General features: G+C 32.5%; 2 protein-coding genes across 2 annotated transcripts; one reads left to right on the top strand and one right to left on the bottom strand.

The window, feature by feature from the left end:
- Nucleotides 1-5,523: 5,523 nt before the first annotated feature.
- On the top strand, nucleotides 5,524-11,410 carry LOC109796725 (uncharacterized). Its single transcript, XM_020356485.3, has 14 exons — nucleotides 5,524-6,065; nucleotides 7,216-7,327; nucleotides 8,348-8,460; nucleotides 8,558-8,680; nucleotides 8,761-8,966; nucleotides 9,045-9,120; nucleotides 9,389-9,475; nucleotides 9,611-9,691; nucleotides 9,796-9,828; nucleotides 9,912-9,965; nucleotides 10,062-10,103; nucleotides 10,301-10,379; nucleotides 10,482-10,552; nucleotides 10,818-11,410. Exons 1-14 carry the CDS (start codon nucleotides 5,895-5,897, stop codon nucleotides 10,911-10,913), a joined length of 1,344 nt encoding a protein of 447 aa, XP_020212074.1. The 5' UTR covers nucleotides 5,524-5,894; the 3' UTR covers nucleotides 10,914-11,410.
- A 583-nt stretch (nucleotides 11,411-11,993) lies between these two features.
- Nucleotides 11,994-14,646, bottom strand: LOC109796994 (Zim17-type zinc finger protein). Its single transcript, XM_020356873.3, has 4 exons — nucleotides 14,455-14,646; nucleotides 14,292-14,380; nucleotides 13,609-13,869; nucleotides 11,994-12,385 (listed from the first exon to the last, which is right to left on the bottom strand). The coding sequence occupies exons 1-4, from the start codon at nucleotides 14,576-14,578 to the stop codon at nucleotides 12,218-12,220; spliced, it is 642 nt and encodes a 213-aa protein (XP_020212462.1). The 5' UTR covers nucleotides 14,579-14,646; the 3' UTR covers nucleotides 11,994-12,217.
- Nucleotides 14,647-15,235: the final 589 nt, after the last annotated feature.

The following is a 15,235-nucleotide window of genomic DNA, read 5'->3' on the forward strand; positions in this document are numbered from 1 at the left end:
AAATAGGATACACAATTAGATATAGTTGGTTTAGAAGTGAAAGAATACACAAGTTACTAGCCAGCCTTGAGCCTAAGGGTGAATGAGGTTGCTAATCAAGCTATATTTTTGCTAACTTGTTCAAAAAAGTACATAACCCACTCGTCTTGAGTCAAAGGAAGAAAAAGCTAAAATTCAAGTTGCTTATCAACTCATAAGCCTTGAAAGATACAAATTTATACTATCATAGAATCATTGATAAACATATATATAATTGATTTTTTTTTTGCAATAAACTTATTTAAAATGATTTCTAACCTATTCACACTATGAAAACCTTTCCTATCATCAAAATCATCTCTTTAATTGGTAACATTACATAAGCTAAACTTGTTTATTTTGGTTGAAGTTGCAAAAATGACTTAAAGTTATACATTAGCCAACCAAAACCAACAATAGAGATAATCCATAGAGTAAGAGTTTGTTTAATATAAATTAGAAATAGTTTTAAGAGTTTTTCTATGAAAAATAAATAATATTTTTTAGTAGAGAAACTCTGAAAAGTGTTTCTAAATTTATATCCAAATATGCTCTTAATAAACTAAGTTCTCTTCAGGGATGCTTTGTAGGACAGGACTCCAGCACTTGTGGTGGTTTCCATTGCTATACTTTTTCTTCCACAACAGATTCAATCGTTGTTCCACTGAAGACACAGACATTGTTGATTTGACACCATTCATGACTTCCACTAGCTGCTTCAACTCGCTCTTTCTCACCACAATCTTCACCCTTACAACCCCTCCACCTTCCTCGGTGCATGAAACAACTCCATTTCCCTTTGGAATTGGAACCGTCCCTTCCATCACACCCTTAGCTCTATTCTTCCTTTGCATCGAACCTTTCAACAACTCATACCCTCTCCTCATCGAGACACCCTTTAACTCCATCCTTTGATCCTTAACGACAATTTGATATGTCAACAAATATATGTCACTATTAGCGATATATGGATATGAATTATGAAAGCTGAAGCTGCTTTTCGCCAATCAGCTAGCCTTGTATATATAGAGATGATGGATGAATCTAACATAATAAATATATTGCTCTCGTTATCTGGCATTCCGTGCTGTATTAAATTATTAAACAGAGTCAATGAGTAAAATATATAGAGGGAGGTGCCATTAATTATTATGGATAAATCTTCGAACTACAATACTGAACTAATAAATACTATTGAATTTAAGTTCTCCAACCACTCACATGCTCTCTGTTGAAGTTTGCGACCCTTTTTATCGTATAAAACTTACATACAATATTGATGTCGTCCTCTTATAAGAATCGATATTTCATTTCAGAAATAAGTGTAATAAATTATTTTATTAAATGTTAACGTGCAAGTAAAATTTGAATTCTGATTAAAAAAACATCATCAATAAATAATATATATATGTATTGTACATAAGTTTTGTTTTTGTTATTAATGAAAATAACACGTTTGCATGGAGTGGAAAAATTTTCAAGTTAAGTAAGCGTGTTAACTTATCTACAAACTACAAAGGGAGAATAATTGCTAGTTAGGTTGTTGGTGGAGGTGTTAAAAACAATTGCGAATAATAGTTGGCAGTTATGGTGGAGAGTTAGTGTTAGAGATGCCCTGAGAATTCAGACCCAAAAATTTTCCCACAACATAGCTTAGCTAGGGTCTCCTATTAAATTTCTCTAATAATTTAGCCCTGTTTACTTTAGTTTATTCTATTTCAAATTTATAATTCTCTTGAATCTTTCCTTCAATGTTTCAATGACTACCTGGGTTTCGTATCAGCCTTTTCTTTATTTGTGTCCATTTATGTAGTTTGTGAAAAAAAAAATAGACACGTAGCTGTCATTAATTAATCGTATTTATTGGGTCGCCCTGTTTGACAAGTTTTAGTTGAATTCTGTACACTTTCTAGATTTTTCATTCCGCAGCCTAACTGCATATGTACAGGGTAGAGAACAGATCATGGCTAATAAATTTTGTTGAATGTCAAATTCAATTTTAACGTCAAGTTATATATTATATGTTAACGTTATATATGGTTTATGTCAACATCAGATTTTGCTGTGAATAATTTCAAAAGGCTTAAAGTTTTAGATTTTTTATTTTTATTTTAACATGAATCGTCCCTGCTGAACCTCACTGGATATTATTTAATGCTTACAGCCATGTGAATGTGTAAATATTTCTCAAAGTGTGAGAACAATTCTACTACTATTTTCTAAGAATGGAACCTTCTTCACATAAATTCGGTGTAACGGTTGTCTAAAACTCTATTTTTTTTAATACAGTCATTAATATTTAAATTGGTAAATTATATATAGTTCTTATCTTTCTTTTAGATCTTTAATAACTCTTTTTAACAAATAAAAGTTGTGAATTTAATAAGTTTCACACACGAAATTAATTCAATAATAAATAACATATTTTAAACAAAATAAATATTCTTATATTCTATCTTATTAATAACTAGACTTCTTATTTATTAGATAATTTTTTTTATATTTTTAAATCAATTCATAAATTATTAGAAGAACTAATATGGTGTACTAATAATGTAAATCTCTTAGAATCAAATTTTATTTTCATGGATAAAGAAATAAAGAAGAATTTCTAAAATGATATAACGTTAACGTTACTTTTTTTTATTTTTATGATAAATGTCAAATAGTATTTTGTCCACATTCTTCTTTGTACTTATAGGGCCTTTGTTAGGTCATCTCATAAAATCGTAATTAAGTTGTGAAGCATAGTGTAAGATGAAAAGGAAAATTATAAGACGAAAGCTGCAATAACCAAGTGTCAACCTTAGGTAACGAATGTTGAGAGGATTGTGGCAAAATGACGAAATTGAGAGCTCCATAGTAGTGGGGACATTAATGAAATGGCAAGTGTATGAAACCTTGTACTACTGCACTGCTCTTCATATTTAGTTATGTAAATTAATTTTGAAACATGACATGCTATGGCAGTGTCATGTGAAAAGTATATGAAACATTTTGGATATTTAGGTTAAGGATGAAGTAGCTCAACGGGATTTGTCGGGAACCACGCAGTCTACTTCGGGGGTTTAATGAGAGACAAGTGACTCAAACAGCAAGACTTACGAACTCAACTCAGCCAACCAAACCTCACAATCTCATCAATCCTTAAGGATAAGAAATAGGAAACGAAAAAGATAACTCATCCATCATTTCTTTTTCTTAAGGACAAACCCAACATATCTCTTTTACACAACATATTTTATTTCGTTTAACTTTTTTTAATAAATAAATAAATATATTAATTGGACAAAAATGTAGTTTTAATAAAACAGATGTTAATTTATGTTTAGATACGTACATTTTTTTAACTTTTAAAAGTGATTTTAATATGTGATATGTAACATTAAGTATCTCTTCTTAAAAAAAATTATATATATAAATTCAAATAATTATCTTATATAAAAAATATTTAATTTAAATATATTTTTAGTCTTTTAAATATCACAATGAAATGATTTTAATCTCTTAAATTTTAATTAAATAATTTTAATCATATAATTTTTAATCTATTTAAATTACATATATTATTACTATGTAGACCCACTAGAAAACATTGAATACTATTTGTATGAAAATTTATTTTATTTCTCATTACCTGCTCAAATATTTTTTTCTTCCCTATCCTCATATTTATCCCAGTAGTATTTTTTCTCTATTTTTGTTTTTGGACCAAATACGAGGATTAATTTGATTGGGTCAGTTGAGTTCGTCTTGTTGTTTGGGCCATTTCCAATTCGGGCCCACAATTTCCAGAGTGACCCATACCACAATTAAACCCCGGAATTGACCGCTAACTTATGACAAAAGTATAATCACTTCTACTTCTGATCCATAACAAATAAGACAGTGTAAATGCAGACAATCCCAATCATGAAAGAAAAAAAATATTATTATTATAATAAATAAAAAAAAGGAAATAAGATACTATCGTGAAAAGGGAAAAAAAAAAAAAAAAACAGTGAGATCATATAAAATAAATATGAAGATATTTTTTTTTTTTTTTTCCTGAAGTATCCACGGCTGATAGCAGTAACTAATCTCCTTGTTACGTTGGAGGCACTTCCCAGATTTAGTGTGGCTGCATACACAATCAGGATTCGAACCCTTGATTATTTGAGCATGGATCAACCTCTATCACTAAACCACACCCTTGATTATTTGAGCATGGATCAACCTCTATCACTAAACCACACGCATGGAGTTATATAATGATACTTCAACCGCTGCGGAAGTATTCTGGATTCATCCCTTTCAGCCAAAAAAACAAAAGTATTCTTCGCTTCTTTGTTTAAAGTGGCAAAATAACCATCATCACTCCTTTTGAGAATAGATACAGAATCCTTTGCTTTTAATTCTTCCATGACGCTTATATAAGTACGTTTAATTCAAATTTAAAATTACATTAGAATTTTCAATACGGACTTAACTATTTTTATTATTATTTTAACACATTTTTAAATTTTAATTTACTATGGCATATGTATGCTGTATCAAATAATGGTATTAATGAGTCAGATTTTACCGAGTCAAAATGTAATCTCTTTCGAAAAGTATATTCTTATAGTATAATATATATACAGTAGTGTACATAAAGAGGGTTAATTAAAAGAATTGAAAAAGAAAACGAAGCTAGTTTGCGTGATATTTCTCTTTTTGGTGACACATTGAATAATCCCACTGTTTGCTTTCTCTTTTTGAGGAAGAAATTAATGGACCCCAATGATCCCATTGTTTTTCTTGAATATAGAATTGCAAAGCATTCAATCAGAGTAACTAATATGGGTTTTAAGTCGTTGTCCTTCAACTAATTAGCATATCATAACTTTAATAATGGTGATTTAACTATTTCGTGCAGGAAACTTCATAGGTCATTTCACGTTCTTGTCTGTTTAAGTTATTTACGCATTATAGACACATGAAGCATGCTTAGGAAGTTGAATAGAGAAATTAAAAATTATAAGTGGAACTATTTATCTTATCTGTTTGTGTTGTGTGGGATACTATTGGATAACTTAGTGAACTATTATTCTATTAACTAAGTTCAATGATAAACTTAATTAGTGTCTTTCACTCCAAGCATCACTCCGCTCACTTTATCTTTCTGTCATTATCAATTAGCTTCTAATTACACTGTTGACGCAATCCATTAATTCTCCTCCTTTATTTAGCTAAACTTAATACGTACTGTATGAACACTCAACTACTCTTAGTGAAGGAAAATGTAGACCTCCAATGATTTTCTAGTTTGAAGTACTTAGGAAGAGTTATTATGGAGTAACAGTAGCTAACTAAACTAAAAAAAGAAATAAGAGTTGTTTGCAATTAATAAAGCAAGAGCTAGAAAGAAAGAGAAGTCACGCCATGTGTTGAAAATAGAGGCAAAACTTGACGTTTACACGAAGATCTGGTTTGCATTGCAATTGCTATTTGCGCCCCACCTCACACATGACATGACATGAGACTATGGATTTTACAGACACAATACGGAAATCCAACAAAGAATGAAGTTTCGCCAAAAGGGTCTTCTCGCACGACGCACATACTACAAAAACTTGGAAGCTACGTCTCGTGGTCCTTTTGCTTTGCTTTGTGTTAATATCGTAAAAGGACAACTGGAATCTTGTGTTCTGTCTCTTTGGTCACTCTCTGACTCCACAATCACTATCGAATTGAGTAAAAAACAAAAGCAACCGAACCAACTAAGTAAGAAACAACACACTTACATATACATATACACAAACTTGTTATATTTAAGCTAGTGTACCAGCCATTCTAGAGCTTGTGTTGTGAGTATACAAGTACAATAACCAACATTCTTGTTATTGTGTTTTGGAATGGAGGGGTTAGGCTTAGGGGGCTTGAGTCACCTTTTTGTGACAATGTTTCTGACGGGGTTTGGTGGTGTCATAGCTCTTCCTGCAATCACCGATGTTACCATGGCTGCACTCTGCCCTGGTCAAGACCACTGCTCCCTTGCCATTTATCTCTCTGGCATTCAACAAGCTGTGAGTATATCTTTCTCTCTCTCTCTCTCTTTCATTTTCTAATTATCATAATAACTCTTTTCTTACAATCACTCTTATCTTACAACTCCACTATATAACGTTAAATTAGACTTAAATCTACATTTAAAACTAGCTTCTCAAAGAATTTGTCCGATTAAAATGGTAATTAATTTCTTTGAAAGAGGGTTACCTCCGGTCGAGGACAATTTCATCGATATGTTATGTACAGAATTGGATTAACTACATATCACCTTCGGAAGGCTTTCGGTATAAATTAAGATGAATTTGGCTTTACAAATATATGAGAGTTCCGTTTTGGAACTAAGTTCTTACAATATTATTAATTGGGATGAGATATTGTCTGTTTCAAGTTTAATTTTTCGTAATTTTACTTTTAACCATCATTTAAAAAAACGTTTTAATCATTAAAATAAATATTTACTTTATAATAAATCATTATTTCTTTTTTTATTTTATTGATGTAGAATTTATTTATATTTATTATTAATGACTATCTAGTGTTAGTTTCACTCAGCTATTTCACTTTGTATTTACTTATTATCTCAAGTGCGTCGAGCGGTTGAAAATACACGTAACAATGGATCAGCTGATGAAGTGCTTATCCTTTTCGGACCCAACAATGCTATGTGATAGTTCCCAATGTTTTAAGTTTTAACAAGACACCATAGTTAAAGTCATATAGTCTATGAAATCCTACCAATTTAGTCAACCTCAACATTAATTGGTATAAAGAGTAAACAAATTAAAGTCAAATATTTCGTTCTATTCAATTTTCAATTGTCCTTAAATCGGAAGCTTACAAGTTTTTTTAATTAGGTTAAACTTGAAATATGTATCTTTTTTTTTAATCAACACGTGCTAGTTAATTAGTAGTTACTTTGGCTTTTTAGCTGCTGTGGGCATGAATGACATCCATACTTGTGAGACGTAAATTAAAATTAGTTATGATACATAATTTCATGAGAAGCATATATATCTTAGTTTGGATGTGGTGTGTGGTGTGTGGTGTGTGGATAAATATATATCCAGTACAGTAGGCACTAGCATGTGTATTTGACGTTAGTGGTGAAGCAGGAGACGATGTCAAAAAGAAAGAGCACTAACACTACCACTAACAAAAATGTTGCAGATGGCTGGAGTGGGGTCAGTGGTGATGACGCCATTAATAGGAAACTTGTCCGACCGATATGGCAGGAAAGCATTGATCACGCTTCCTCTCACACTCTCTGTCATTCCTCACGGTATATCATTCATTCTACCATAATAACCTTTATCAAGTTCCACCGCATGCAACAGATCTTGTTTATTTATTTGTTACAGATTTAATTTTTAAAGTTTAATCTAACTTATTTAAAAGTTGCATAAGGTTTATAAATAGATCAATAAATTTAAATATTAAACATATATAAAATAAAATGTTAATTATAAATGAATATTTAATATATAATGTTATTTATTTTTAAAAACATAAAATCTCTCCGTTTTAATGAAAAAGTTAAATCACGAGTCCTAACAGACTATGTGACCTATTTTTACTCCTACCCACAATATATTAAGTAATTCATTTCACAATTCTTTTTTATTATTTCATGCTTGTAGAGCTTTTTTTTTCCCTCAAATTGTTTGACTGTTATAAGAAAGGGAGATTTGTGAGATCCAGTCCCACCTGTTTCTTTTAGTTATATGCTTTCACAAATACAGTCATCACACGAATCTGTGAGCTTTATTCAGTTTTGTCATATTTCAACATATATAATTATTAGTGGATGACTGCTTTTTATTCGGTGTATAGTTAACCACTGTTTCTAGTTGATAAGCCCATTCATTTGTCAGCAGTATTTAATGAGTTTTATTTATAATTTTTAAACAATAATAAAAATATGTTAAAAAACAATATTCTTCAAACGGTGATCAGTATTCTGGTTTTTTATTTTCCAAAAGAAAAAACTCGTCAGAATGCGCTATTGACAAATTCATGGGTGTGTTTCCTTCGTGGGAAGCCTAATCATTGAAGCATGCATGCATATTACGAACCAAACAAGAATAAAAAAGAAATCCTTAATGCCCCATTTCCGATGTTCAAAAAAGCATTTATTTGTAACATTACATAGATACCCCTATATACTGTTGATATAGATCAACCTTAATATTAACGGTTATCGATAACATAAATCTTCTGAATAATTTGAAGTGATTAAAAGTGAAATGCATAACTACATTATCAAGGTTAATTGGGTAAATATTATTTTATGATGTTGCAGTGATATTGGCATATAGCAGGGAGACGAAGTTCTTCTACGCGTACTATGGAGTGAAAACTCTTGCTGCCATGGCAGGAGAAGGGAGCTTCCAATGCTTGGCTCTTGCATATGTGGTATTAACCTATAAATTAATACACAGAGAGTAAATTCTTGTTTGGTAGTGAAATCAAATAATGATATGATATGATATAACATTAACATGTAATATAGGCAGACAAGGTTCCAGATGGGAAACGAACATCCGCATTCGGAATACTAGCTGGTGTTGGATCAGCATCATTCGTTGGTGGAACATTAGTCGCACGTTTCCTATCCACTTCTTTAACATTTCAGGTCCCATTCTCCTCTCTACTATGCTTCCATACCATTTCATTTTCCTACATCATTTTAACCATTTGTTTTTTATTATTCAGGTTGCTTCAGCCTTGTCAATGATTGGATTGGTGTACATGAGAATTTTCCTTAAGGATAGTGTGCCTGCTGGTGCCATCAAACAGCCATTATTGAAAGAGGGCGAGGAACCATGTGCTGAAGATGGTTCATGTTCATCCCAAAGGACAACAGGAACATTCAAGAAACTGCCCTCAGTGGGGGATATAATTTGTTTGCTTAAGATTAGGTACGTAAGGCATTGCATTAATTAGTGTTGCTGGCAACCTACTTAGATAAGAGTTGTTGGATCTTACATTTTTTGCAGTCCCACATTCTCGCAAGCAGCAATTGTTTCATTTTTCAATAGTCTTGCAGATGGTGGCTTGATGGCTGTATTGCTGGTAATATACTACTTTTTCTACAGAACATGGTCAAATAGTGAGATTGATATTATTTATGTTGAGTTTATGCATCAGTTCCTCATGTATTTTTGATATTATTCTCTAATCAGAATTGAAATTTCATCTATTAATTTGCATAATGAATGTTTGTGTTAAAGATAATATAGGTTATGGAGATAAAACTTCAATTTTATTTGGAGTATTCAACTTTTATCGGATACTGATATTATTGTACAGCCTAATTAATTAAATTTCATACTACATGCAGTATTATTTAAAGGCACGTTTTCAATTCAACAAGAACCAGTTTGCTGATTTGATGATGATTATGGGAATTGGAGCCACTCTGACACAAGTACGCCATGAGTTTTAGCATAGCTACTTGCCTGTTATTTTAAAGTGTTCTTTAATCAATTCAATATTTTCGGTTTCCCTAAATTCAATTGGAAAAGTTATTTGGGGTTGGCTACTTAGCTTTGTGTACTTGCAGCTATTTTTCATGCCCATTTTAGTGCCTGTTATAGGAGAGGAGAAGCTGCTCTCCACAGGGCTCTTAATTAGCTGCATAAATGTAAGTTCAAGTCTCACTCTTCCCAAAATTTCATTTATAAGTTATCACAAATGACCACAGTGAGACTAATAATGACGTTTCACAATATATATGATGCTATGCAGATCTTTATCTACAGCATATCATGGGAAGCATGGGTAATTATCTTCTAACACCTTGTCGTTTTCGCTTCTCTCTTTTAGAAACTAACAAGCCTCAAATACTGTCAAAAACCATGCAGGTTCCGTATGCTCTAGCAGGTTGCTCTGCTTTTGCAGTTTTTGTGCGCCCAAGTGTAAGTTTCTTGCTTGTATCTGTTACACTCAACCGAATTGTTTTTGTTTTTTTACTTTGAATACTATATTGATCTCTCACAACGTGGTTGGCACAGTTATGCAGCATTGCATCGAAGCAAGTCGGGCCTACTGAACAGGTATCCTGCATTTTACACATTTGCTTAATTAAGTTCTCTGAAAGTTCAGATTCTAATATTGAAAACTGATACAATATTTCTGTAGTTAAAAGTTACATTGTAGCCTTGAGTGACAACTTCGTTATACTTCATATTTGTGTATTCAAAATTTGTCTCTTCCTTTTGCTTTTAATCTAACTGACCATTCTTTGATTTAGGGAATGGTTCAAGGATGTCTTTCAGGAATTAATTCCATCGCCAACATCATTGCTCCGTTAATTTTCAGTCCACTCACAGGTATAACTTTATTAAGGTGCAAAATCTAAGGGCATATATAGTGCTACTGAATTAGAAGGAAGAAAAAAAAAACTAATAAGCTTCTCCATCCATCGTATGCAGCCTTGTTCCTGTCCGAAGAAGCACCGTTTTATTTTCCTGGCTTCAGTCTAATGTGCCTTGGGCTAGCCCTGGTAAGATGATCTTTCCATCAATATTAGATCCATCATTTAATGCGGTTAGTTATTTAGAGAACTAGAGAATTGATTCCTACGCCCAAGATTTGGATGTTTGAACACTAATAAATGGCAGTAGTAACTTGCATGCGCATTAACAAGATTTGGCATGTAGTTTCTCTAGGTTCATTTGCTGATTGCTTGAATTTTTCAAAATCATTTGTTAATTGGTTCTGCCAACTTCCTGGGTTATGCACTTTAACACATCGCAATTGTATTTCAGATGGTAGCATTTGTTCAGAGTCTAATGATCCGCGCTGATACTACTATTGCGGGTGGCAAAATTAGCAGCAACCGCTGCACGGATACTTTGGTCTAAGGTGGAGACTAGTAATTTTCTCAAACAATATACATAATCTCTTTATGCTTCGTTTTGTCTCGGCATAATTGCTGTTCGTAGCGCATATCAGACGACAAATTAGAAAGATAGCAGAAGGAATCGCACTGTAAGTTTAGATTCTGGAGTCGACATATATGCTTTGGCACTTAGAGATGTAGAACACTAAATAGCAAAATACAGAAAATAGAACGTGAAGTTGGTTCTGAAATATAATCTGGTGAATCAACTGCAGAAGCACAGATTTCTTGCCAATTATGTAGAGGAAATATGGCATATATTCAAGAACCATAGGGTGTCATCAGTTACTTAGCCATTCAAACTTTCAATATTAATCATTGTATATAAACACCCTTCCTTAGCCCTATGCTGTAACATTTCTAGCTAGTATATTTCTCCCAAGTTTCCACTGCGTAGTCATTAGTCAAGGACCTTGTAATTTTCATATTTCATGTAATGGATGGTTAATTTTCATATTATATCATTACGCAAAGAAAAGTCCCATTCACTATCTGCCGTGCATCAATTTTCCATTGTATTGAGCTTTCACCTATTTAAAAGGGCAGCAGGGACGTATAAAGGATAAAAAGGATCAACAAAAAATACAGAGCATCAACCTTTTAAGTATAGGTTATTCCATCCTTAGACATCTTTCAAGAAAGTTTACTGTGATGCAAGTTGCATGCATAAGCTCAAGCAAGTACAAGACAGATATTTTAAGTAAAAAATAAAAAATCAACCAGCAAATTTTACTGAAATGGGTTGGCGTCCTTTCTTTTTTCCCCCTCACCTGCAGCTAAGATCACACACTAGAGACCTAATTATGAGTAGGTACTAAGAAATCCTATTGTACAGTCGTGAGTCGTCTACATACACAAAAGTGTAATTACTTTGTTACTAATACCATCATCAACTCTATGAAAAATCCCGTAAAGAAAATAAAATGAATGAAAAACTAGGATGGAGGATAAATAATAATGGCTGAACTGTCAGAGAATCCTATCCAAGTGAGCAATGGTAGAAATTCAAAGGAAAAAAAAATCCTATCGATTTCACAGAACGTAGAGAAGCAAAGGAAATATTTATGCGATATCTAGTACATTATCAAATTGATTATCATACAAATGAAATGAGTACAACGCTATATATAAACATCTACTATACAACATAATCCAGTCTGACAAATTTTACTATAAAGCATGACAACCTAAAGAATATACAAGATATCTAAACTGAACTTCCATATGATCAGGTGAAAATATATGCTCCATATGCAGGCACTTCATTCATGAAATGGGGAATATGTCATCATTGTCGTTATCGTCCATATACCTGAACTTAAGATCATCCCATCCTTCTCCTTTATAATTAAAACTTGAATTCAAATAGCAATTTGTCTCCTGAAACAAGTTCAAGTGATCCACGAGCTTATGATATGCATTGCATCCACAGCACTGACGACAATGACAAAAAAAGTTAGTCAGAGTCTGGTTTTAAAGTTCAACCAGGGGGGAGATGGAATTGTACACACCACGTATATTACATGATTATGTAACAATATGATAAAAACTCATATGCACATAAGTTATTTAAGCAAATAAAATAGTGTCAAAAATATTAAATTAAAATATTTAAAGTTATAACATTATCGTTCCCAAAAATAAACATTACCGATTTTTAGTATTAAACAAACAAGTCTCCTCTAATACATGGAAGTCTCATATCTGATAAGAGATTATGATAACTAAAAACCATTTGATCAGATAGCCTATCATAGACTTTTCATTCTATGACCGTCTAACATAACAGAATAAAAAAAGGCGAATAAACCATCAATTTAGTCCTTATATTATTTCTCACTCTCCTAATTATTCCTTAAATAAAATTATATAAATAATCCCTAAAGTATTAGAAATCATGCTACATAGTCCCTAACGTATTGAAAAATCCTTCACATTGGTGCCTCAACATAAGTAAAATATGTCATAGGTGGGACTAAATTGATAGATTTTCAATACTTTAAGGACTAGTTATATAATTTCATTACTTTAAGGATCAAATTGATGGTTTACTCAATAAAAGGCAGTATTTTAAAAACCAGTGTGCACCAATTAAACATTAGCCAGTTTGATCAAGCCATATATATTGTTAACTTAAAACTGGCTTTAGAACCATTGAACCACGAAACCGGCCTGTTTGTCCATGAGCCAGTTCATTGTTTTAACATTGAAAAAAGGCTTGAAGCTGGCTGTGAAGGAATCCAACTTGTCTTTTTGTGATACATGGCAAGCCATTCTACCACTAATCCAGTACACATGTACATGCTTTATTTTTGTATATATATGATAAACTTCATTTCAATCGCACAGAGGTTCACCTACCATTACATCATTAAACCATGAATTGGTAAAAGTACCAATTCAATGAATGGTCTAGTTTAAAAATATTAGCAAAAACATAGAGAGACATGATATGGTGGGGGTCAAGATCAACAATAGACACTTTATTATAATTGGAGCAAAACCATTATTGCAGCACACACTCTCATTAGTGCCACACTGAACAAGGCCAATACTGTATATACTGAGTTTCACGATTTGGTTCCAAATTCAGTCCAACAAAATTACCGATATATATGATATGGTGGAGGACAAGATCAACAAAATCAAAAAGTTACCTGCACAAAAACAGTGCCATCAGTATAAGCATGGGGATTAATAGCCCGTGTAGTTCGCTGGCCACATATGGTACAAGTAAAAGCCACCAACATCCTTCTCCTGGGGGATTTTGTGAAGAGAGACCATGGGAAAGTGGATATGTTCTCCGTCCCCGATTCGCTATCCCTACCAACTGCAGGAACAGAGGGCCCTTCCATCCCTGAACCTGTGGTCCATCCTCTACCCGTGGCAGCACTCAGCACCAGCCCCATTGCAGCATCCTGACCCCATAAAATTCTTATTAGAATTCAATAACTTTCATTAACCAAAAACCAAAACTTTTCTTCCATTACATCTGATACAAGGCAAATAACCCATTTAGGTATCCATGTGTTGAGGTTCAGATTTTGAGAAAAGGAATAACACAGTTGAATATTTTCACGACAACAAAATCAATTCTTATTTCTTTTTTAATCGACCCTTTGAAATTTCAGCTATTTTAGGGTTGGAAATGCACGGAGGCATAATTTTGGGAAAAGGAATAACACAATTGAAAATTTGTTTTTGACCAAAAAAAACCTAGAAAAACAAGAACAAATTCCAGGCATCAATTACAAGAAATGCAATTGACCCTTCGAAATTAGAGATAAGTTACGCGCAGAAATGGATTGAAGTTGAAATTTTGGGAAAGGAAAAAGCGTACTTTGGAGAGAGGAGAAAGGGAAAGGCTGCGATCACTGAGAATAGGAAGATTATTGTTGTCGTTGGAGTCCGAATCGCGAGCATCATCACCTGAAAGAAATCAGAAAATTGAAGAAATCTGATGCAAAAAGGAAAAGGGGAAGTGAATAGAAGAGAATACGCACGCTTGGAGGGTAAGCGAAATTGGAGAGTCTTGGGAGAAAGGGGTATTCGTGTGGAAGGGAAGATTGAAAAGGGAGAAGAGGAAGAAGGAAGAGTTGCAGAAGAAGATGAGGCCAACGTTTCCATTCTTGTTTTCTTCTCAATCAAACCAAACTCTTTCTATCTCTAATTTCTAATACCACAACATATCCTCACTCTCACAGTAACACCACAAATAATAATTAAATATATAAAAATATCACACTCACAATTCTTGTCAAAAGAATAAAAAAATACTTAATATAATTTTTCTAGACCACTCATATCTATCTATAACATTAATAAATAAAAATATTCTGATTTAGTATTTATCATAAAAATTAACAAATTTATCATATATTTTGATTTGTGATTAAATGAAATGGTAAAATTATTTTATACATAATGCATAACTATTTTCTCATAATTATTTAATAAAAATATTTGTTAAACTTAACTTAATTAAAGAATGTGAAACTACATTTTTGCGTCTGTATAGTGGTTTTTTTAGTTTGAAAGTTGAACAGTTGTAATAGATTTTAAGATCAAAGGTTACGACTATTCTGGTTTGTTGTTGTTTTAATTGGGTTTAGGATGCTTCTTTGAATGTATCTTAATAGTTGTAGATACCAAACTATAGCAAGAGAATTAAAACATAGGGTACCAAATACCTTCTTCAAAATTTGATGTTCAAATAATAGAACTGTAACATAAAATCAAACTTTTCCACTGTGGACGACTAAACCATTCAAGAAGTAATGAAAT

Source organism: Cajanus cajan, chromosome 7 (assembly GCF_000230855.2).
Source record: "Cajanus cajan strain Asha chromosome 7, NIPB_CcT2T_4, whole genome shotgun sequence".
NCBI classification, from domain to species: domain Eukaryota; kingdom Viridiplantae; phylum Streptophyta; class Magnoliopsida; order Fabales; family Fabaceae; genus Cajanus; species Cajanus cajan.

What these genes read in the sequence shown, in the direction of transcription:
- LOC109796725 (XM_020356485.3), top strand. Translation starts at nt 5,895, where the DNA reads ATGGAGGGGTTAGGCTTAGGGGGCTTGAGTCACCTTTTTGTGACAATG. An exon ending in GCTTGGCTCTTGCATATGTG is followed by an intron (nt 8,461 to 8,557) that starts GTATTAACCTAT and finishes CATGTAATATAG; the next exon opens with GCAGACAAGGTTCCAGATGG. An exon ending in TTGGAGCCACTCTGACACAA is followed by an intron (nt 9,476 to 9,610) that starts GTACGCCATGAG and finishes GTGTACTTGCAG; the next exon opens with CTATTTTTCATGCCCATTTT.
- LOC109796994 (XM_020356873.3), bottom strand. Translation starts at nt 14,578, where the DNA reads ATGGAAACGTTGGCCTCATCTTCTTCTGCAACTCTTCCTTCTTCCTCT. An exon ending in CCCTTTCTCCTCTCTCCAAA is followed by an intron (nt 13,870 to 14,291) that starts GTACGCTTTTTC and finishes TTATGGGGTCAG; the next exon opens with GATGCTGCAATGGGGCTGGT. An exon ending in ATGGCACTGTTTTTGTGCAG is followed by an intron (nt 12,386 to 13,608) that starts GTAACTTTTTGA and finishes CATTGTCGTCAG; the next exon opens with TGCTGTGGATGCAATGCATA.